This window comes from Dipodomys spectabilis, unplaced genomic scaffold (assembly GCF_019054845.1).
Source record: "Dipodomys spectabilis isolate Male_0828 unplaced genomic scaffold, ASM1905484v1 ptg000026l, whole genome shotgun sequence".
Classification (NCBI taxonomy): domain Eukaryota; kingdom Metazoa; phylum Chordata; class Mammalia; order Rodentia; family Heteromyidae; genus Dipodomys; species Dipodomys spectabilis.
The window spans coordinates 3,567,412-3,589,497 of NW_024870703.1; the positions used below are offsets into that span (position 1 = coordinate 3,567,412).

At 39.6% G+C, this 22,086-nt stretch overlaps 1 protein-coding gene across 2 annotated transcripts in view; it reads left to right on the top strand.

The window, feature by feature from the left end:
- Window positions 1-380: 380 nt before the first annotated feature.
- Fshr (follicle stimulating hormone receptor) overlaps window positions 381-22,086 on the top strand; it is a 156,890-nt gene continuing 135,184 nt past the window's right edge. For both annotated transcript variants that reach the window (XM_042675501.1, XM_042675502.1), the window contains exon 1: window positions 381-532. In XM_042675501.1, coding sequence (XP_042531435.1) covers window positions 381-532 — 152 coding nt within the window. The remainder of the gene's footprint in view (window positions 533-22,086) is intronic.

Here is a 22,086-nt window from a genome sequence, read left to right on the forward strand (position 1 = left end):
AAGTCAGTCCTGTCTGGGTTAAGAAGAAAATGATGACTAGTGAGGACAATCGTCCAGTGGAACCAGGCAAACTATTTCAGTCGTTGATCAAGGCTCTGTTTGTGTCTTCCTCAGGTCAGGTGTAAGAAACCAGATCTTGAAAGGTAAGGGAGTAGATTATCTGATTATCCTGACTTGGAAATCACTGCTAGCGCACGTTAATTTTACTAGCCTGGAAATGACCAAAAAAAAAAAAAAAGAATCCCTTGGTTTAGGTCACGTGACCTTGCCAGTTCTCAAGACAGATCTCCTCTCACCAGGACACTCTGTGGAGCCTCTGAAATCTGTGGAGGCTGCTTGCTGCCAATGCAAGTGGACAGCAAGTGAACGGAGAAATGAGCATGGCCTTGCTCCTGGTCTCTTGGGTGGCACTCCTGAGCTTGGCATCTGGATGTCAGCATCGCCTGTGTCAGTGCACTAACAGAGTTTTCCTCTGCCAAGACAGCAAGGTGACAGAGATTCCCCCCGACCTCCCCCGAAATGCAGTCGAACTGTGAGTATCAGAGCGGGAACAGCTGCGTGGCTGACATCGGTGTACAGAGAACTATTATTATTTTTGCATTAGGCTGCTTGCTATCTGTGGGGCTGAAATATTTCTGCCTTGACCAAAGGCTTGAATTAAACAAACTTCCTCAGCTGAAGCTTCTTGCCCTGTGGCTTTCCAAGGATCTTACTGTGGAAACTTGAATCCAAAGGTAAAGGGAGGAGATTTTTAGTCTTTTAAAAACATTCACTCAAGAATTCCACACTCTCTTTAGCAGAACCAGAAAAAAGAAGAAGAAGAAGAAAGAAAGCAACACAGAAAAGTTAGGAGACCTAGAGCCAGAAGGAGAAAGCTGGCTGATATAAGTTGAATACATAATATCTATCTCCTAGGGACACTGTATTGGAGAATGCCTGAGCTTCTGTAGCTTTGAAAGCATCAACAAATAGTTCCTGAAGTGGGATTCTGCTTCCTGAAATAAGAGGAGGTGGAGAAGAGGAGAGGGGAAAAGAAAGGATGGGGAAACAAAGGAAGAAAGCAGAGGGAGAAAGTTAGAAAAATCATTCAAACAGCCGGAAAAGTGTGGCGCTAACTTTAGATTCTTAGTGAACTATTTTAACAGGAAGCCAACAGTGTCTTCAAGTTGGACAAGAAAGTGGATATCATCTTATTGTTTCTCTCCATTTTACAAATTGGGAATCTGAACTCACAAATGAGTGGAGGTAGAGTTCAGACTAGACATCAGACATTTGGGCTCAAGCACTTTCCCCAATCCCATATGTCTTGCTCACTTCTTCATTAAGTAGATGACTTTATGGTAAGGATTATAAACAGAAACCACTACTGGGGCTGGGGGCCGATTTCCACTCTTGTTGCCTAAAATTATTGATAAGAACACAGTCATCCTTCCAGTTCGCAAGTTACTCCATCAGTGTTGTTAGTGCATTTCAGCTTTTTCTCAGAATCAAAAAGCAGCAACCTGGCTGTCTGCTTGCCCTTTCCCAAGCATACCTCTCATCTTCAGGGCAGAGGCAGCTACAGAGACTTGGGAAATAGCTGGCCGTCTCTGTGTTTTGGCTACACTGTCTCCCATGAGACAATTAGTCCTGATTATGCTGAAAAAAATGTGCCTATGGAAAAAGATGACAGTCTGGTTTATTAGGTCACCTATAAGCCAGGAGAAAGCCTTGACCCTGAGCTCTTGTGAGAAGTCACTTGCTACTGAGTACTTGGAACAGTTTTTATTACTGAGTAATTGGGTCTCCTGAGCCCCAGCTTCTGTACTTCTAAAGCAATTTTAAACAATCTGCTGGATTTGATTGTTGTGAACACTAAAAGGTATACGTTCTCCCACCCATCCCTAATTTCCACCTCTCAAAGACCTGCCCAACCTCTTCCTATGTATCCTTGTGGGCCAAATGTCCCATTCAGTTACTAAAGTTAACGGTCCCTAATAAGATTTAATTTGAGGATGACATTTGTCTACTCCCAAAACTCTCTTCTGCGCTAGGATTCCTGCTAGGTGATATGTCTTCAATAGAAAAGATCTTTTTTTCTACTCTACATAAAAAACACTGGATAAAAAGAAAAAAGAAAGGGAGGGAGGGAAGAAGGGAGGGAGGAAGGAAAAGAGTGAGAGGAAGGAAAATGTTTATTCTTATACCCAAAACTTGCAGGCAGTGTATGTGTATGGATGAGGGTGGTAAAAGTAGGTGTATGTTTCTTTTTTCATTATACTAAGGTATAAGTGATTTAATTAGACTAAGGTATAAATGCATCTCTCCCCAACAGCATTTTGCAACCACTGAAAGAGCTATTGAAATTTTATGGAAAGAGATTGTGGAGATGGTATGTCAGATAAGTACCAGAAACAAATGTCAAACTCATGATAAAGGCTGGCTTTGGGTCAACTCTTTTTGAGGAGTACAGAGTAGAGGACAATATTGCTAAAAAAAAGAAATAGGCACAGAAAGAAAGCATACACTACAGGCATGCTGCTCGTCAGAGAAATGAGGATGGCTGTTTAGGAGTTGTGAAGATTAAGTTCTCCTGGTTACCTAATCTGGAGAAGATTCGTTTTTCAGTATACTCCTTAGCAGATAGATCTTGAGGTAAACCATCCTACATTTAGCTTTGCAATCTTCTTGGCAATGTGTTCTGAGGGAAAGAAGAAAAATGTTGCTTTGGTGGGTAGATAAAATTGAAAATATATTTGAGGATATTTTTGGTGTGCCAGTCACTAAAGAGGAGATAAAATGCCAATTAAACTGAATCTCAGATGTTCTGTTAGCGTGAAGGAAAAACAATTACTTTTGCTCCTTAAGAAGACTGGATTGGGGCTATCTTGTACATAGGTAGAAGAGAAACAGAAAGGCCTGTTTTGTTTCTCATACACTTTGAAAGTGCTCCAAGTTTGGGTATGGAGTCTAAAGATGATCAGATCCATTGCTTATAGATGGAATAGCTGGGCTTTGTGGGTTGTAATTGCTCCATCTGTCAGTATGGGGAAGGTTCATTGTTAGTGAAGTTCACTTGGAAACTTCATGTACCACTTTAATCCTATCATTCTGTCCACCTCATAGTAGTTTTCATTTCATTCTGCCTATCTCTCAGCTATCATCAAAAGAACCCAGAAACCCATCTACTTACCCAATGGCTCCTATGATTTGCTTAATGCTTCATACCTATACTGCATTCAAATTTCACAATCCAACTGCAAGTTGGTACAATCACTCTGTTTTGCAAGTGGTACAAATCAAAGCAGGAAATGCTACATTGTTTGGGAAGAGATGTCTCTGCAGCTGCTGGATCGCAGAACTGGGAACTAGACTTGAATTTGTGTTAATTCCTTCTTGGCAAGTTGTGTACAATGCATGTCTTCTGATTCTTTTCTTCTTTGAAAAGATAAAAAAAATTGTCTTTAAGAGTCCTTGAGAGTGTGTCCTTGGGTGTCCTTGGGTGTTTGTCCCTGAGAACTTGAACCAGAAATCAGCATTCTGGGCCATACAGTAGTCTCTCTATCCTGGTAGCAATATAGAAGTTGCTTTAGATAACATATAAATGAGTAAGCTATGGGAGTGGTCCAATAAAACCCTATTAATTGACACTAAAATTTGTGGTTCATATAATTTTACATCACAAAAGTTATTATTTATAGTTTCTAGTCATGTAAATATAGGTCAGTTGATGCCTGTAATCCAAGCTACTTGGGAGGCAGAGACAGGCGGATCATAGTTTCAAGCCAGCTTGGGCAAAATGTTCATTCACTATCCTCTGTCTTAAAGAATAAGCCATGTATGGTGGTTTATGATTTTCCCAGGTGGTAGGAACAGGTGACAAGGCTGTCTTCTGAGGCTGGCTAGGAAAAAAAATGTGAGATTCTATCTTAAAAATAACTAAAGCCTATAATCCTAGCTCCTCAGGAGGTTGTGATCTGAAGTTATGGTTCAGAGCTGTCTCTAAGCAGACAAATCCATGAGACACTGATCTCCAACTGACCGAGAAAAGCTGGAATTAGAGGCATGGCTCAAGTGGTAGAACACTAACCATAAGCAAAAAGAAATCCAAGCAAGAACTTGAGACCCTGAGTTCAAACACACATGTGCGTGTGTGTGTGTGTGCGCACACACACACACACACACACACACACACACACCAGAGCATGGGGAGAACCAAAGTTGGCTCAAAAGCTAAATATTGCCCACTTCTGATTTAGAGTCCAGCTGAATGATTAAGTATTAATGGCATACACAGGATCTAGGCAGCCTGAAACAACCTGGTACCACAGAGAAAGCACTAAGCCTCTAGAGTAGGTCAGGAGCTGGAGAAGTTTGGAGGTAGTACTAATTGATTACTCTGTAACTATTTCTGACAAGTCTGGGGTAAGGGAATCTGAGAAGATCCCAACATTACAAAGTAATTGTACAAAGAGACTTTTGCTATTATATTTATAGCAAGGATGTATTTTGATGAAATTTACCTTGTTTATATTATTCTTCTTTAACTCCTCCTCCTTCTCTTCTTCCTTTTTAATAGTTTTCAGTGAGTTTCACTACACCATTTTCATATATATGTGTTATATATATATATATATATATATACATACATATATATGTTATCTATAACAGCCTGTTATATACTTACATAGGTTACATATGTATATATGTATATATAAACTATGTATATATATGCTAGGTTATATAAGCATGTTATATATGTTAGGTAACATGCATACAGATATAGCATACTTCTATACCATGCCATTAAGGTTTTGCTCTGTCCTGTGGGCTCTTGGCTCTATGATGGAAATTACAATGTGTTCGTAACTCACAGAACTGCTATGAAGACTTAATGAGACAATATAAGTAAACAACACAAATTTAATACAAACTTGGAAAAATATTATCTTTTATGATGTGGTCGATAGTGATGGTGATATTCACATCTGTAAAATATCACCAGCAAACCCCACTTCCCCCAGAGGACTTTCCTGAAGACCAAAATCAGTCAAGGAGTATGGGCATGCTTTGGAAACAATTACCATAGGATTTTTTTTTTTTTGTCAGTCTTGGGACTTCAACTCTGGGCCTGGACACTGTCCCTCAGCTCTTCAGCTCAAGAATTGCACTCTACCACTTGAGCCACAGCACCACTTCCAGTTTTCTAGTGGTTTATTGGAGGTAAGAGTCTCATGGACTTTCCTGCCCAGGCTGGCTTTGAACCATGATCCTCAGATCTCAGCCTCCTGAGTAGCTAGGATTACAGGCATAAGCCACCAGCACCCAGCTACCATAAGATTTTTTAAATTTCCAACTTCCTTTTATTATCATTGTTGTTGTTGCTGTTACTATTAAGTAGTTGTAACAAGTGATTACAATTCCATAATTCAAGTTATGAGTGCAATGCTTCTTGGTCAATGTTGCCTATTTTTTTCATTCTGCCATAAGGATTTTTATAACTGAAATAGTTTGCAATCTCCCTTTTGTTTAAGAATAATCTCCTCCTACTACTGGTTGTAACATTTATATTTCATGCACTAAGAAAAAATATTTCTTAGTCTGTCAGTGTTCACCAAGAACTCATGGAGTGGGTTTGTTCTGAACAATGTCAAAGGCATTAGGATGTCTGACTTATCCAAGGAAACTGTTGCAGCTAGAGCCAAGCAATGAATCTAGAAAAGTTCTTTGAGCCTTGTGTTATTCTACCTGGGGTTAGAATTCCCCAGGATAATGCAAGCACCAATTCTAAAGCAGAAATTGTAAATCTGTATAGATACGCCATCTTTTTCTCTAGCAGGGTCAGACTTAAAATACTGTAAGAGAGAGATGGTAACCATTCTGGCCTCCATACCCGGAGTCCATACTAAGATTATAATATAGTTTTTCTGTAATGAATCTTTACCTCACAACAACTGCTCATATCTCAATAAATTTATTTGACTAGTACTGACTTATCTGATAATCCCTTTCCCCCTTTTTTGTTCTTTCATTTCTTGTATCCTTATCTTACTATAGATTGTCGTGCACATTACAGAATCATAGGTAATGATTTGGTTAGGAGCGTAAAAGGGGAAAGGGTGCCTAGTTTAGCCCTTCCTTGGTATTTAGTTCTGAGGGATATATTAGTGTCCAGTACCAAAAGAGAAGCTTTTGATGAGATAGTAAATTCAGTGATCTCAAGTAGAGTTTTTGATGTTTGATTGGCATGTTTAATTGTAAAATCTTTTCCTAAAAGAATCTCTGGGGGTTAATATTCCACAGAACACACTTTCTAAAATGGTTGGTCAACAGACTGCTCCATCTAACCCTGGATAGCAGAAAAAGTCAGTTCTAAAGTCTGAACTAATGTCAGACTCCTTGGCTCCAACCCATTGCTAAAACATAGCTAAATATGAACCCTGAATCTACTTTCATTACTTTCCATCTGAGAAATAGCTAGTTAAGAATGTGCTATGTCTTCATCAAGAAGGTGGTACTAAAGTATAGACTTCACTCAGCCATGAGAAAGTTAGTTCTTACCTTGTCCAACCAAATGACCAATAGTTTTTATAAACTTCTTTCATAATGCTGTCTGCATAAATTGTCACTTTTTTTCTTTTTTTGGGGGGGGGGTCCAGTGGTGGGCTTGAACTCTGAGCCTGGGCACTGTCCCTCAGCTCTTCAGCTTAAGGCTAGCAATCTACCACTTGAGCCACAGAGCCACTTCCGGCTTTTTTCTTTTTGCTTATGTGTGCTGAGGAGTCGAACCCAGGGCCTCAGGCATGCATGGCAATCACTCTACGACTGAGCCACCTTCCCAGCCCCTGAATTGTCACTTTGCATTTGGCATCATCTTTGCTTGGGCCCTCACCAAAGTCTAGATCTTACAATTACTTTGCGGAAACAAATCAGCCCACCCACTGTCATTCTATTTCCTCCCAAAATTGGCACTGTCACCATATTATTATGCTATCTCAGTTCAAAACCATTCAATAGCTTAATAGCTCATCTTTCTCATATCTTACGATTTTCCAACAGGAGCCTGCTCTTTGTGGCTAACAAGGACTCTATGCAGCATGGTGTGTGCATTTCTACTTCTCTGTCTTTACATCTGTCTGCTGTCCTCAGTTTCTTCTTTGCACTACACTCAAAGTTTGTCACTGTGCTGAAGTCATCCTTTACCAGTACATCTTTATTTAATCTTGCCTTCGTCTGAACCCTGGTACAGTTCACTTTGCACTTATTCTTGCTTTGCATTTCATTTTTCATGTGTGGCTTAGTTCTTCAACTGCAGTGAAAATGTCCCTGTGGTACTTCCTGCTCCAGGTTCTGTGCAGTGTCTGTCTGGGCCCTCAATTATATGTAGAACAAGCGATTTAATAAATCAGGGGGAATTACATCTGTTTATTTGCTCTGCTCCTTGGTACTGAAGAAAAGATTTCTATAAAAGATGATTATTGCTCTCTCCTACAGTGAACTACCATAAGATTTGATAGTTTTCTGTTTCCCTTGGTCTTTTATGTGTTTGTTTTAAGAAAATGCCTGTATGTTATTCTAGGATCCATTAATTTTTTCAGAAAAAGAGAAATAAGTTTGCTAAGTTAAAAGTTGAGTATTCTATACTCTAGGCACGGCACTCAATTCTCTTGATTTAAAGTATGATATCTGCTTCTCTATACTTAAGAATAATGTTGAAAGTATGAATAAAATTGCCTCAGCACAATCACTTAAAATCATATAGAAATGTTCAAATCAATGTAATTTTTGCCAATTAGGATCAGATATCAAATCTCAATGTTAGGTTTCCTGTGTCCCCTAGATGTACCTTAATTACGGCAGCTCTATTTGGTTATCAAACAAAACCAAAAACTCCAACCAGACAAAGTATCATAAGTTTGTAATCTCAACACTGGGAAGGCTGGGAATTGTGAGTTCAAGGTCAGCCTGGTTTATTTAGAGATACTCTGTCTCAAAATAAACAAACATACAAACAGAAACCCCAACTACTCTTTGTACAGATTGCATTGGGTGTTCAAGTCTAAACACTGCTGTCACTCCTACAACCTTGTCTTGTGTCTGTGTGTGTGTGTGCACGCACACGTGTGTGCATGTGTTTGTGTGCATGTCACGCCTACACTAGAGCTTAAACTCAGGGTATGGGTACTGTCTCTTCGCTTTGTCAGCTCAAGACCAGTGTTCTACCACTTGAGCCACAGCTCTACTTCCAGCTTTTCGGCGGTTAATTCCTGAAGACAGTTTTACAGACATTCACACTGCACTTCTCAGACCTCAGCCTCCTGAGTAGTAGGATTATAGGCATGAGCTAGCACTACCCAGTAACCTTGTCTTTTTAAGACATCTTTTTGATGAAAACCAACAACACCAAGCTCATGCTAATACTGACATAATCCTTCCTTCCAACATAAAATCCTGTGGCTGGGATCATTCAAGATGATATGTTACATCCAACATTTGGAATGTAATTGGGCTGTGAGAAAGGAAGGTTTATATTCACTATAAGAGAGCCAAAAAATAACCAAAAGAATAAAGAATTCAGTACCTTTATAAAAAAAAAAAGCAGAAATTGCATTGCAGTGAAAGAATCTTTCAAAGTAGAAGATGAACTCTACCCAGAGAATTGGCTAAGAGCTATAATTTAGTCATTATCAGCAACTGAAGAGTGAGGATTTGATAGTATAGAACTGCACTCCCTAGGGGAGGCTAAAATCTTGTTTACCTCAAGGTGTCTGCTGTTCTTTCTCATCTAAAGAAGCCTAAACTATAGAAGTAGGATGTCATATCATGGTAGAAAGTGGGAAATGCACTTAACTTTTGATTATTCTTCTCCAAAGCCACTAATTGGATTAACAAGTCACTGGGGTTGATTGGACTGTTCTTTTATTTTATTTTTTTTTTTAACAGTTCCATGTAGACTCTCCAATTTAGCTTTATTTAGACTAGATTCTAGCTTATATATCCGGCAAGGTCACCTAGGAAAAAGATAATTATTTTTAATTGCCCAGGATCTGATTATAATGAGATTTGAATGTTTGTTCTTAATCTGACCTCTCCCTGAAGTAACTCGGAGCATGTCTTGTATCTGTGACCTGGACATGCCATCAACCTTGTTCTTTCATATGCACCTGCCTCCTGATCTGAAACCTTCCAAGGGACATGCAGAAAGTATTTGAATAAAGCAAGCAAGCCTTTGTCGCGGACTTGAGTGTAATTATATTTTTATTTTTAGGAGTGGCTTGAGTCTTCTCTCTTTCATCTCTTTTCTGGACTTTTTTTTTTAGGGGGGGGGTCTGGTTGTGGGGCCTGAACTCTTCAGCTCAAGGCTAGTGCTCTACCACTTGAGCCACAGTAACACTTCTGGCTTTTTTCTTTTTGCTTAGGTGGTGCTGAGGAATCGAACCCAGGGCTTCATGCATGCAAGGCAAACACTCTACCGCTGAGCCACCTTCACAGTCCCTGGACTTTTTTTTTCAGTACAAACCTACCCAGAGAGAAATTCTGTTTCAGAAAAGGCAGTAAATGCCCAACACCTACTTCATCACACTGCCTTGATGGTAACCTCTACCAGTCAGGAACCTCTAAAGTTTCACTAGGTTTCAAAGACAGAGAAAGTTCAATTGCACCTAATAGAGAGAAAAACTCAGGAGTAGACTGCTGAAAGATTGAAGTAAAATGATATCGAGTTTCCATATAGCTCTAAAAATGCCTTGATTTGACAAATATTAGGCACCAAACTTCCCCCAAACCAATGGATGTTTTTTTTCCCTATGTCTCAGATTCTAGCAGTTCTGTAATGAATATACATATCTGACCCCAGCTGTGGGACTCAGTAACTTAGTAGCTGAGGATGTTTCTCATGGGTTTCATAGATAGTTTCCTTGTTATAAAGGTAACATAGGAACCCCCACACAAGTAATTGTTTTGTTATTTTTAGTTTGGTGAGGGATGTGTGTGGTATGTATGGATGTGTATGTATGTATGTATGTATGTATGTATCTCAAGATTCTCACTATGTAGACTAGGCTGGCATAAAATTCGCTGTATGAAAGTCAGACTGTTCTCAAACTCATGAGCCCAGATTTCATCTCTATTTCTGCCCTCCCCAGTACTGAAGTTACAGGCGTGTCCTACCACATGCCCAAATGGTAATTACTGTTAACAAAGAATTGTTAGGCCTTACAGCTGTGCTTATGATGTTGTACCTAAATAAACCCAAACTATTATGTCTCTGAGCATTGTTATCTCCCCATTGTGCTTTTGGAACAAGAAGGACATGAGGCAAGCTCTCTGAACGGCCATACCCTTGAGCACTACACTCTCAGCAGTGGCTTCAGCATTGAAATATTCTGTTCCCTCTATGAAAGTCTATGAAATTTTGGTTCATAATGGGAAATCACATCCCTAGAAGAGAGTGTTCCTTCTGCGTATACTTTCCCTCCCCTGGTGGTAACAGCTTCTCAATTGTTCTCCATGCCTTCTGTCTTCTCCCTTACCTAAACTGTTTTCCCAAGGTTCTTGTCTTGTTTTAATCACACTCTATGGTTCAACACTCAGATTTAGGACAAAAAGTCAAAGCACTAAGTTTGATGTAGAGGTACCCCATAGTTTGGCATCTAGTTAGCGATTCTGTCTCCTAATAGCTCCTGCTACAGCTATTTCCTAGCTCCTAAACACATCTTATCTCTCCCTACCAAAATACCACTATTTTCTCAAATCAGAATATACTTTCCTACTCCAATATCATTCATCTTTAAAGAGAGGAAATGAGCTACAGGAAAGGACTCATTTCTCATGAAGTTTTCTTTCAAAAGCAAATATTTATTGATTACATATGTGGAGGTCACTGTAATGGACACTTGGAAGAAAACAATCAATAGGAGATGCCAGGTCCCTGTTCTTACCAAGTTGCTAAAAGAACCATGCAACAAATAATGACAATAGTATTTTTCCTCACTCTCGCCCACAACAATTGAAATTCCCCTCAAAGCCCAAAATAGTCTTAGTCCCAATCACTAATTTGATGATTAATTGCATGTTGCTTTGTGCAATATAAAATCAGATAGTGGGTGACAAGAAATGATGACCAGTGAAAACCAATTTTGCCTGATGGCAAAAGGAAGCAGATCAAAAGACAGGTGTCTACCTGCCCCACCTAGATCTGCCCTTCTGATCACTGAAAGGTCTCCTTCAGGGGTATGTAGGGCTATTTCCCAAACACTCCATTTTTAAAAAAATCTTTGCTTTTTTTTTTTTTGCAAGGAGAACACAGCCATGAAATAAAATGACAAATGAACATCAGCAAATTAATGATAGGGTGGACGTGGCAGATGTCCAAATATTTAAAATTGATTAAAAATGTTCAAGTTGCAAAAAAAAAATAAGGAATAGGATGCTTTGGATTTGAATATGATATTGATCCAGAACTTGGACACAACTGACAAAAGGGGAGGCTGAGGCTGTATCTCTTCTTTTCCATTTTTTAATTTTTCCTAAAGCTACTTGGTTTCATGAATGCTATTCATGTTGGGTAAAAGTTTGACTATCATTGGGTTTGGTATTCAGATTTTTCCCATTCCCAGCAGCTGGGTGTCATCTCCAAAAGCTGGAAATTTCACAAAAGTTGTCTTAACACAGCCCATATGTCTCAAAAAATTCCTAATCATGGCAGGAAAGAAGAAATCTTCAATTAACTAGTAATTGTTCTGTTGGAAGCAGGATAGCACTTCTTTTGAGTGTATATATTGGAGAAGGGGTAGCCAAAGTGCAACAAGAATGTTTTAAATTTAGAAAGCAAACTGGAAAGTCAACAAAAGAAAAGAATGAGAAGATTAATGGAAGCAAAGAGGTCATCTGGAATTATGTATGCAGAAGCAAAATTGCTTATCATGCCCTGAGTGTGAAAAATAAAATCTGCTGAGCTCTTTCAGTAAGAACACACAGTCTTAAAATGGCATCTAGTTCTCACAAACAAATATTAGAGAGAGAAGTAGAGAGAGAACAAACAGTTCTCATAGTCAGATAGGAAGACTACAAAGCAGCCCTTGCAATCCAGAATCTCAGGGAAGATTCTAGACAAAGAAGAGCAACAACAGTAACTGAAATTATAGTGGCCTCAGTAAACAATCTAGCTGGCTTTTGAGCTGATCAAACTCCATGAAGAAGACTCTTCCAAACTTCTATCTGAAAGCATAAAGCTTACATTGGCAGCATTTTGGTAGCTGGATCAGGAGTTTAGGAAAGGGTAGGGATGGCTACATCCCACACTTTAAAAATGTTCTCTGGTAGGCTGGGAAGGTAGCTCAGAAGTAGAGTGCTTGCCTTGTATGCATGAGGCCCTGGGTTCGATTCCTCAGCACCAGAAGTGGCACTGTGGCTCAAGTGGTAGAGTGATAGTCTTGAGCTGAAGAGCTCAGGCACAGCACCCAGGCCTAGAGTTCAAACCCTGCAACCAACCAAAAACAAAACAAAACACACACAAAAAAATGCTATCTGGTATCCTCATGTCCAAAGCCTTAAGTTTACTCTGTCTAAAGAATAGATTTTTGGCATGTAGCATAGTGGTTCATGACTATAATCTGAGCTATTCAGAAGTCTAAAGCAGAAGATAGCAAGTTCAAAGCCATCCTGAGCAACACAGTAAGACATCTTCTAAAATATAAAATTCTTTAAAGGTTATGAGATGAGTGGATAGCTCAAGGACAGAGCACTTGTCTTTATTGTATAAGACCCTGGGTTCAACCCTCAATACCACCAAAATAAATTAATAAATTAATCAATCTTTGGGTCTGTGATGAGGAAGGTCTCTTGCCAAATTGCTCTGCATGGGAAGCCTAGCTACCCCTCAACACTTCCACAAATTCTTTTAAATTTATCTACTTTACTGTATTTCTGTGACTTACTACACTTCCACCTCCTACCCACTCCCAACGACTTCCAGTACTTCCAGTCACTGAGCATTTCAGAAGTTGTGTGGTGTGAATCCCATTGGGTTAGGAATCCATTCTGTGGAGTCCATCAAGTTAGTACTGCTTCATCTCTCATTTGAATGCAAATCACAAGACGATACTGTGACAAGGTAGATTCTGATTGAGAATCTCAGAATAAGATCTGAAATCCAACATTGCTAATCAATGTGTTGCTACAACTTGAGTACCACGTTTACCCATCTTCTTTACAGTCATAGTATTTTGTTATTCTGCTTCCTCTATCCTTCTGACTTCATGTTTTTAAGAAAGAAACAACCCCTCACTGTCTTCTCAGTGGGGGTTAGAAGGGAGACAACAGTTGTTTGTTTAATATGCCATCACGACCCAGGAATCCCCATTCATTATTCAGCTCCTTCAATCTGATTTTCACTGAAAATTCTCCACACATGCCAGTAAACGTTACTCCAGTATGCTTTATGCTGTGGTTATCTTTCAACTGTTAAAGAGATAAACATTTGAATGTGAGAGGAATGCCCTACTTTGAGATAGGAGCTAAAATCTTTGAGTTCTCTGCCCACATTTCACTCGTAAGAGCGAGCACTCCACACAGCTCACCAAAGCCCTTGTCTCCCATGACTTCAGTCTTCTGTGATACCACACTTAATTTCCTCCTACATTTTTCTGACAAACCTTGATCTCCTCTGCTAACTTCCCAGGCTTCATCCGGTGCTTACTGTCCCCTGGGTCTACACACGTGTATCTACACTCCCTTTTCCATGTTCTCATCAGATCCAGTGGCTTTAAATCTAAGTGACATTCAGAATGTTAGGTGTCATGCTTGACATCTTCATGAAGCCTCAGACAGGGTATATCCAACACAAGCCTTGACCTCTCACTTAGATCCCTCACTGGCATCTCGAAACAAACAAATGGAAATAAGTACATATAATCTCCCTGGCCCAAGTTCCATGCTCTCTTCTCCTAGGCTCAATTATCTGTATGAATCTGTACGCATATGCCATCAAACCCTCAGCTCCAGATCAACCAATCAAGCACTAGATGCTTGTTATTTGGCTCCCCTAATATAGCTTTAACGTCTCAACCCCTGCTATCTCCCTATTTTGAGTCACCATCATCTCTTATCTGTATTACTATAGGAGATCCCAGCACTTCCCATTCCCTGGCTACAACTGAAGCTGCAGTCCATCCCCAGGTGACAGTAAGAGAGAATTGTCCATACAGCTTAGGATTGCACTCAGAATAAAATTTATTCAAGCCATATTTTGTGACCACCTACTGTGATAGGAAATGTCCCAGATGCTGGGGACTGAGCAGAAAGCAAAATAGACAAAGCGCTTTCTCTTGTGCAGCTTACTCATATGCTTCGACTACAGCATACACCTCATTGGCCACTGTCTGCCTTTCCATAAACTTAGTGCCCACCACGTACTGCCTGTCATTACTGCTGTGCTCTACCCACACTGAATCCATCTTGGACTCTATTCTATTCTATTCTTCCTTCTGCTTTAGCTCTTTTCAGTTATTTCTCTTTCTGTCTACAATGATTATCTCTCTCCTCTACACATTCCTCCTCGCCTTTCCAATCTCTACTCAAATGCTACCACCTTCAAACAGAAGGTCTGTCCTCAACCAGTCTAATATCGAGGTACTCCCATTGCTGTAGTATGTGTCCCTCTGATCCCTTTCATAAACTTACTGTGACTTGAATATGTTCATTTATTTATCCTCCTGCTGCCACTAGACTAGAATTAAAGTTTCCACCATGCTATCTTGTCCCTGGCACAGAGTGGATGCTCAGTATGTATATTCATTGAGTGAATACATGGAAGGTCCCATCAAGCAAAGAACTAAAGGAGATGAATGAATTAAATAAACTCTTGGTCTTACTCTGTCTCTATATTGTATGTCTCTTATAGTATCTCCCCAAATAGTCTTGTACAGATGTGATTACTGTCTCCAGTTTGGGAGTGAGGAAAACAAAGTTGAACAAAACTATCACAGAGTCACTCCATTTCTTCAGAGTCACAGTTGAAATTAACATCCCTGATAAGGTATGCAGTGAGAGGTTGTTCAACAATCTAAGACACTACATCCGAGTGCTCACATAAGGAGATGGAGTGGCCTGAGACCTTGTTGGTCTGACCCTCCTGGCATGGAACAGCTGCTCTGTGAAATGTCCAAGAACAATTAGGACCCCAGCATTCTCTCTCAGTTGGGTTATGCCTAAGGTAGCAGACAAAAGAAGGGGGCTACTATTTATCAGCCACATGTGCCCAAAACATACCTTAGAAAAGGAAGCCGTGGATATCATGAGAAATGCTAATGTTCTACGGCCCTCGGGAAGAAAGTCCTTCAGTTGGAGCTGAGAAATAAGAGAGAAACCGGAGTCTTGACAACAAGACAACAGACTGGACTGGGTTCTTTACTGTTTGATAGGAGAGGTGACAGATAATACACAACCTCAGTGCAAATACCACACACAATGATTTTTTCCCCCACTGGGTTTTCATAAATTTTAGGCAAATGTGCCTTTGAGCTATACTCAGAATCTTTAGTGTTTTCAAACAGGGTCTCCTCCTGCCCAGAACCTGCTGAGTGCTAGGATTGCAGATGTTTAACACCACATCTAGAAACTTTCATACATTTTCCAAAAGAAATATTTCCTTCTTGACTTTTTGCTCTTAGGATTGAGTCTAGAGGACCTGTGTAGCTTCTTGTTGTTAAAGCCTTTGTCATATTTTTTGCTGCACTGAAACAAGATAACAAGACTCCTCACACAGGCACATTAGAAGTCAGTCACACTACCATATTCTGGATCAAACAAAAACAAAACAGAGAATGGATTGTGGCTGAAACAGCAAAGCAGTCAGGAGATTAGAACAATCATCTCTGAAATTCTTGCTATGCCCTGGCACAAAAGAGAACAGTTGTGCAAACCATGAGGAAACAAATGTTATCACAATGGAATTATTCATCTCATTTTTACTTTAATGTTTTCTATGTGCATTATTAGCTTTAAATAATTCATTACACATGTCCTAAATATTGGTCTGGTGAATGGTAATGGCTCTGTCAACTAAAAATAAAGCTGTGAACTGCTCTTCTTGGCAGGCATAAGAGGTTTTAAACACTTTGATATGGTGAGCAAAATACATAGAAATGGAATTGCAAGCCCTGCTTTCCAGGGCAACTTCAGTTTGGTAGAACAAAGAAAAGAAACAGATTTATTTTCTCCTGAGTGAGACAGAAACAAAAATGACCTTCTTTCTCTGTATTTACAATCCTGGCCATTCAACTGAAGTAATTTCAGCCACAAACAGCATACAGTTATACCAACTAAAAAAAGGAATCAAAAGTTATATCAAAATCCTGAGTTCAACATCTTCACAGCAAATCACTGAGATGATAAACGAAGCCATACATCATCCAAGACCCATAACTACAAGCAACATATCTTTATCGAACACTTTCAATGTGACCATTTGCTGGGATAGAATGCCAACCATGCAAGCCCTGACAGAAGGCCTTTCAATTCAGCTAAAGAAAGTACACACACACACACACACACACACACACGTGCACAGACATAGAAAACAAGAACAAAGCTTCTCACATTATCATGAGATACTATAAAGAGAGAGTGAACAAGGTATACCAAAGTCCTGCAGAACTTCTTTGAAAGGAGATATGCCCACACTAGAATAAACATATAGTAAGATAAGATTCTTCCCTGGCAAGTTGAGACATATTCTGGGTATAGAAAAACAATTAAATATATGGTAGAGAGAAGATGGTACCATGGGCAGAACAATCATTTGGAGAGCTAGTCAAGCAGTAGCAAATTAATAAAATAGTTTTGACTCCAGAAGGAAATATTATTATCTCTGAATTATCAATCTCATTCTGGAAATGTGTCAACTATAGCAATTAGGTGCAGGTGAGAAAAGCTGAATATTTTCCATTGCAACATTTAAATTCAAGATTATTCTGCAGAAAAAAAAATGCTGGGTTGTGTTTTATTTTTTTAATATGTTGGAGAGCTTTGGGTAGAAAGAACCAAGGTGAAGTCCCAAGAACTTAGTGAGTTGTGATGAACAGCTATAAAAGCCTTTATGACTGAATGCAGAACAAATTAGTTTTGCAATTAGTTTGCCATTGAGAAATACAAGTGTCTTGAGGCAGTAGAAGACTTTGAGTACAGAAGTAATTTTCCATTCATTTGTATCAACAGCCTTGAGTAGGGACTGGCTGAGATTTCAGCATGCCTAGAAAAATCTTTGAATCTGAAGTCACATGTTTTGGAGATCACAATTCTCTCAAAGAAACTTACTTACACATGGGTTCATTTAGCCTTTTATACATTGAATAGCTCCCAATTAGAGCTAGATAACGTCCCCTAAATTATCTTAAATTCACCATTTTATTTGTAGGTCTTCAAATGACCCTTTAAGAAAAATGAGTATGAAAATGGATATCAAGAAAACTTGAGAACTACCCTGTTTCTCCATTTAAGCAGTCAAGATGCAGCCAGCCTCATTTTATTTTTGCATCACTCTGTTGTCTCTAATAATCATTATGGTATAAGTGACACTTGGAAAAATCAATTCTTTTTTGGCTAAATGGAAAAGCCATTGACTTCCTTGGGTTTATAATTGGGGTTCTGTTTTGCTATTGTTTGAAACCTGCAAAAGCCACACTTCAGTTTCCATGGAAGTATAGCAGCCTCTGGGGAAGGCTTGCCAGTTTTTAGGAACTTCTCTCTCAAGGAGGGAATAATTAAAACCACTTAGCATGAGTGCATTTCCCAGCAACTGGCTGAATGTCCTTTTCCACAAGATTGTATGCAGAAAAAGTCCTTAAGTCCCAATGGACACAGAATCTTTTTTCTTTTCCCTCCACTAAGAAAGCTATATGGTGAAAGAAAGCATTCAGTTTTGTTGAGATCCACAGAAATGAGGGTTCTCATATTTCTTTCTTTTGGGGGGGGGGGGGTCCGGTCATGGGGCCTGAACTCTCAGCCTGGATGCTGTCCCTCAGCTCTTCAGCTCAAAGCTAGCGCGCTACCACGTGAGCCACAGCCTCACTTCTGGCTTTTTTTTCTTTTTGCTTATGTGGTGTTGGGGAATTGAACCCAGGGCCTCATTCATTCATGCAAGGCAAGCCACCTTCCCAGCCCCAGGTCCTCATATTTCACTTCTGTTTGCCTCAGGCATGCCAAGTGCTAGGCATTCCAGAGACCTCAGAAGGCATTTCTGAATAAATACCATCAATGACTTGTAGCAAATTGAATTGATGTATTGAATTGGATCAGTTTGAACTAAATTGGACAGAGCCTGTGAATTGACAGGTAGTGATCATGAGGTGGGAAAAGAATGCCAGAATGTTCCATTCACCAGATAATCAGGGACAGGAACTTGGAATGATCAGGGAGTCCTGGCTTCCTGGCCCTTGAGGAGACTGAGATTAGTGACCTTCTCAAGGACAGATAGGAGCTGAGACAGTAGGCTTGGTAATATGGATGAATAATTGAGCTCATTCACACCAGAGAACGATCCACACGTGTGCAGACGCACTCTAGTTCTTTCATTGTGTCATCTCACTGAATCCTCATTTCAGAAAAACTGAGGCATGATTCAAGTAAGTAAATTATCTAAGTGTTACATCCAGAAGTGTAACCCAGGAAGCAAGGATCCTAAGACATTTCTCTTAGCCATTTCAAGAGATCATGGACAGTTGGTAAGTTTAAAACAGCCACTTAAGTATGAATTTATAACTAAGGAAAAATAACCCAGAAACACAGAGGCTAACTACAGGAAAATTTAGAGGAGGCAGACATCAGAGGACATGCTGGGAGAATGACAGGGTGCATTAGAGAAGGAAAAGTTCATGGAAGGGATGCAAGAATATCTGTGCCTTGCATAATTGAAATAAGGGAAAATGTAGTGGGGGAGTAGCTGAGGAAAAAAACAGTACAGTATCACAGGAAAAAAATAAAGGTCCTTATCAGGTATCAGTTTTTAATGAGCATAGACTTTTAAATATACATACTTATTCTATTTTTATTCCTTTTTCTTGATGGTTCACTTGTCTCTTATCTTCTATCTCTACTTGTTTACATGCTCAACTTTTTCAATTATTTTACCACCCAACCACTCTTGTATACAAGGTGATTTTTTTCTCTGCCTTTCACAAGTGCTTCCACTGAGCTGGCCCCCAAATCATCTTCGGTTGCCCTCCCTTTCTCTGTTAGACTGACACGGATTATCTTTTTCTCCAGTAAATTGAGGAAGCATAAAGGTTACAATGATGCCTCTTTGGGGCAAATGAGACACTTGGAGGCCCTGTCAATAGCCTATAGAATGCTCTGCATTTATGTCCCAGGGCTAGGAGGCCAAACAGCTTGATGGAAGGACCCAGAGATGGGCAAGAGAAGACATGACAGTGGTTCCTGCATCAGCCATTATCCAATGTAGGAAAATCATCTCTATCCCTGGGCTTCATTTGTTCCACTATACGACAAAAGAATTGAGTAAAATGACCCCCTACTTCCTTTCCATCTCCACTAACCAGAAGGAAATCTTTACCCTGGGAAGGAACTAATGATATAAGCCATTCAACCATTTACTATTAGAGCCAGTTTCCTCTTCGAGTTCACTGTCCTTCCAAGATTACCACTTCCAGAGACTCTTTACGGCTTTGTCATTGGTGATTCTAGAAACCTCAGATGTGTAGTGGGAAATTACCATCATGATATTCAATGTACATATGTGTAAAATGGAACCAGACAACTTAAGGGTGTGGATGGGGTTGGGATAGAAGGAATAAGAAGGATGGAGAGGGTAACTGAAAGGAAAAATGTAACCCAGGCAGAAAGTAACCCAAAAGAAAGTAGCCCAAAAGACCACTCAGACAGAAGTCAAGTAGAAGAAAAGATTTATTGCCAGCAGAGCTGACAAGGCCAAATTCTCAAGAGGAAAGGGAGTCTGGCTCCTTGGAGGCCCCTTTTACAGTGTCGGGGGCCGGAAGTGGGCGGTCCCTCACCTTCTGCGCAGGTGCTGCCATCCAGGGCAGAGATCAGGTCTGCCAGGGAGGCATTTCCTTACAGTAACATGGGTCAAGATGCATGTACCTATAAATGACATGTCAAATTGAAACCTCTTTGTACTACTACTTAAAGATAATAATTAAAAACTGAAAAAAATAAAAGAGAAAGGAAGAACTGGCAAGTAGAGGCCTCTGTAGTTCTTCAGTGATGAGGTGAACAAAACTCTCACTGGAATAAAACCAGAAATAGAGAAGTTGGGTAGAGCCAAGATATCTTTCTAAGAAAGAAGTGGTCAGATATTTGGGTAATGGGGGTTGAGAGCAGAAAACAAACCAAATAAGACCCCCCAACTGTTGTACCTAAGGAAGCCAACTGACTTCTTGGCAAGCTAATTGTAACCCTGCGCCTCCATTCCTAGAGAAAGCTGGAACCAACCCTCCCCATGCATTAAGAGGGTGACAGCTCTGTCAGAGCAATCAGTGAGACACCAGCCCATTCCCTGTAATCCAGGAATGTGCCTGGGCGGGTCTGTCAGTCTGTTTTCAGCTCTTTCTTTCCATCTTGAAGGTACAAAGGAAAATGCTCTAAGCATGCTTCAGGCAAAGCATATTTTATCCCACAGCTGAGAAAGAAAAAAGGTTCACCCTCACACCATCAATGCCAGGATTTTGAAAGCACCAAAAAGTGGATAAAAGAAAAGAAGCTTACAGCAAGGGTTCTGATTCTTTAGTTATGAGCAATTTGCCGTGGCATAGATGTCGCCTGGCTGAGCAGACATTGGGGAGGAGAAATACAAAGTGGGATTTGATTGAAATGCTTTAGAAGACATTTTCCTCAAATAAATAAACAAGTAACTGGGAAAACATCGTGTTCAAGAGAAAGGGTATTTATTTGGTCCTCATCATGCAGAACTATGGCAGACAAGAGATGTTACCTTATGAATATTTTCCTTAAGAAAAACATCTTTGTTATTAAAAATGAAAGACTTGGAAACTTTGATGTCATAGCACAGGCCTTCTTGTGACTCTGATGTTAGAGTTAAGTTTGCTATGCATGTTGAGCTGCCTTTTTTGTAGGTACTGTGGCATTGAAGATGACAACTTAAAGGCACAGATTCTAGAAAATTGTACAGAAGCCTGCTGCTGATACCCAGTAAAATGAAAGCCACTTGAGAATATCTGGAATACAGTAGTCATCCAATAAATGATTAGCCCCATTCCTGCCTTGACCTCAACTATACAGATGCATGAATTCTTCCACTTTATAATAACTCACCTCATCAGAGTGCTTTATGAATATAAAGATGCATTATGGCATTACCTCATTTGGTGTTCACAACACTTGACTTAAAGGTTATGATTCTGTGCTGATGAGAACATTGGAAGCCAAAGAGGTAAAATGATTTGCCTAAAGGTAGAGACTTTATAAATGATGAAACAAATAGAATCTGAGGTTATTGTATAAATGAATACTATTTCATGGAAATCATTCAGAGGTAAATGGCCCATGGGATCCACTTGATAAGCAGTAGACCTTATTCCCACACACACACCAGAATTTCACTGGCCACATATTATCCAAAACAACTCACCAAATACCTTAGCAATTCTTTCTTCTATGTAAAGCACACTAATTTCATGTCCTATCAGTTACCATCTAGAAGTCTCAAAGGGACAACTTCTTCCTAATAATCTATTAGATCACAAAAAATTAACTCCAAACCCAGTGCAGCTCATTCTGATATTCTAATACCTGATTAACTTATACAGGTATAGTATTGATTTAAAATGTAAACTATGGAAGAAAAATAAAAGGAAGCCAAGAAATATGTGCACAAACTACTCAGGGCCAGCAATCATGATAATCTTTTCTCAAAGAACTCTGTAATACATCTGTCCCTGAAGTCTCTTTTACAGAGTGAGGCTTAAGGAGGGGTTTTAGGACATATGTAAGGTATATTCCAACCCCAGTAAAGTGTATGTAGTCCCAAGCCCAATCTTTTTCAAATACAACTCAAGATCTCTTGATTTTACAGACTTCTAAATTGCTTTGGTACATGATGTAACCTACCCAAAA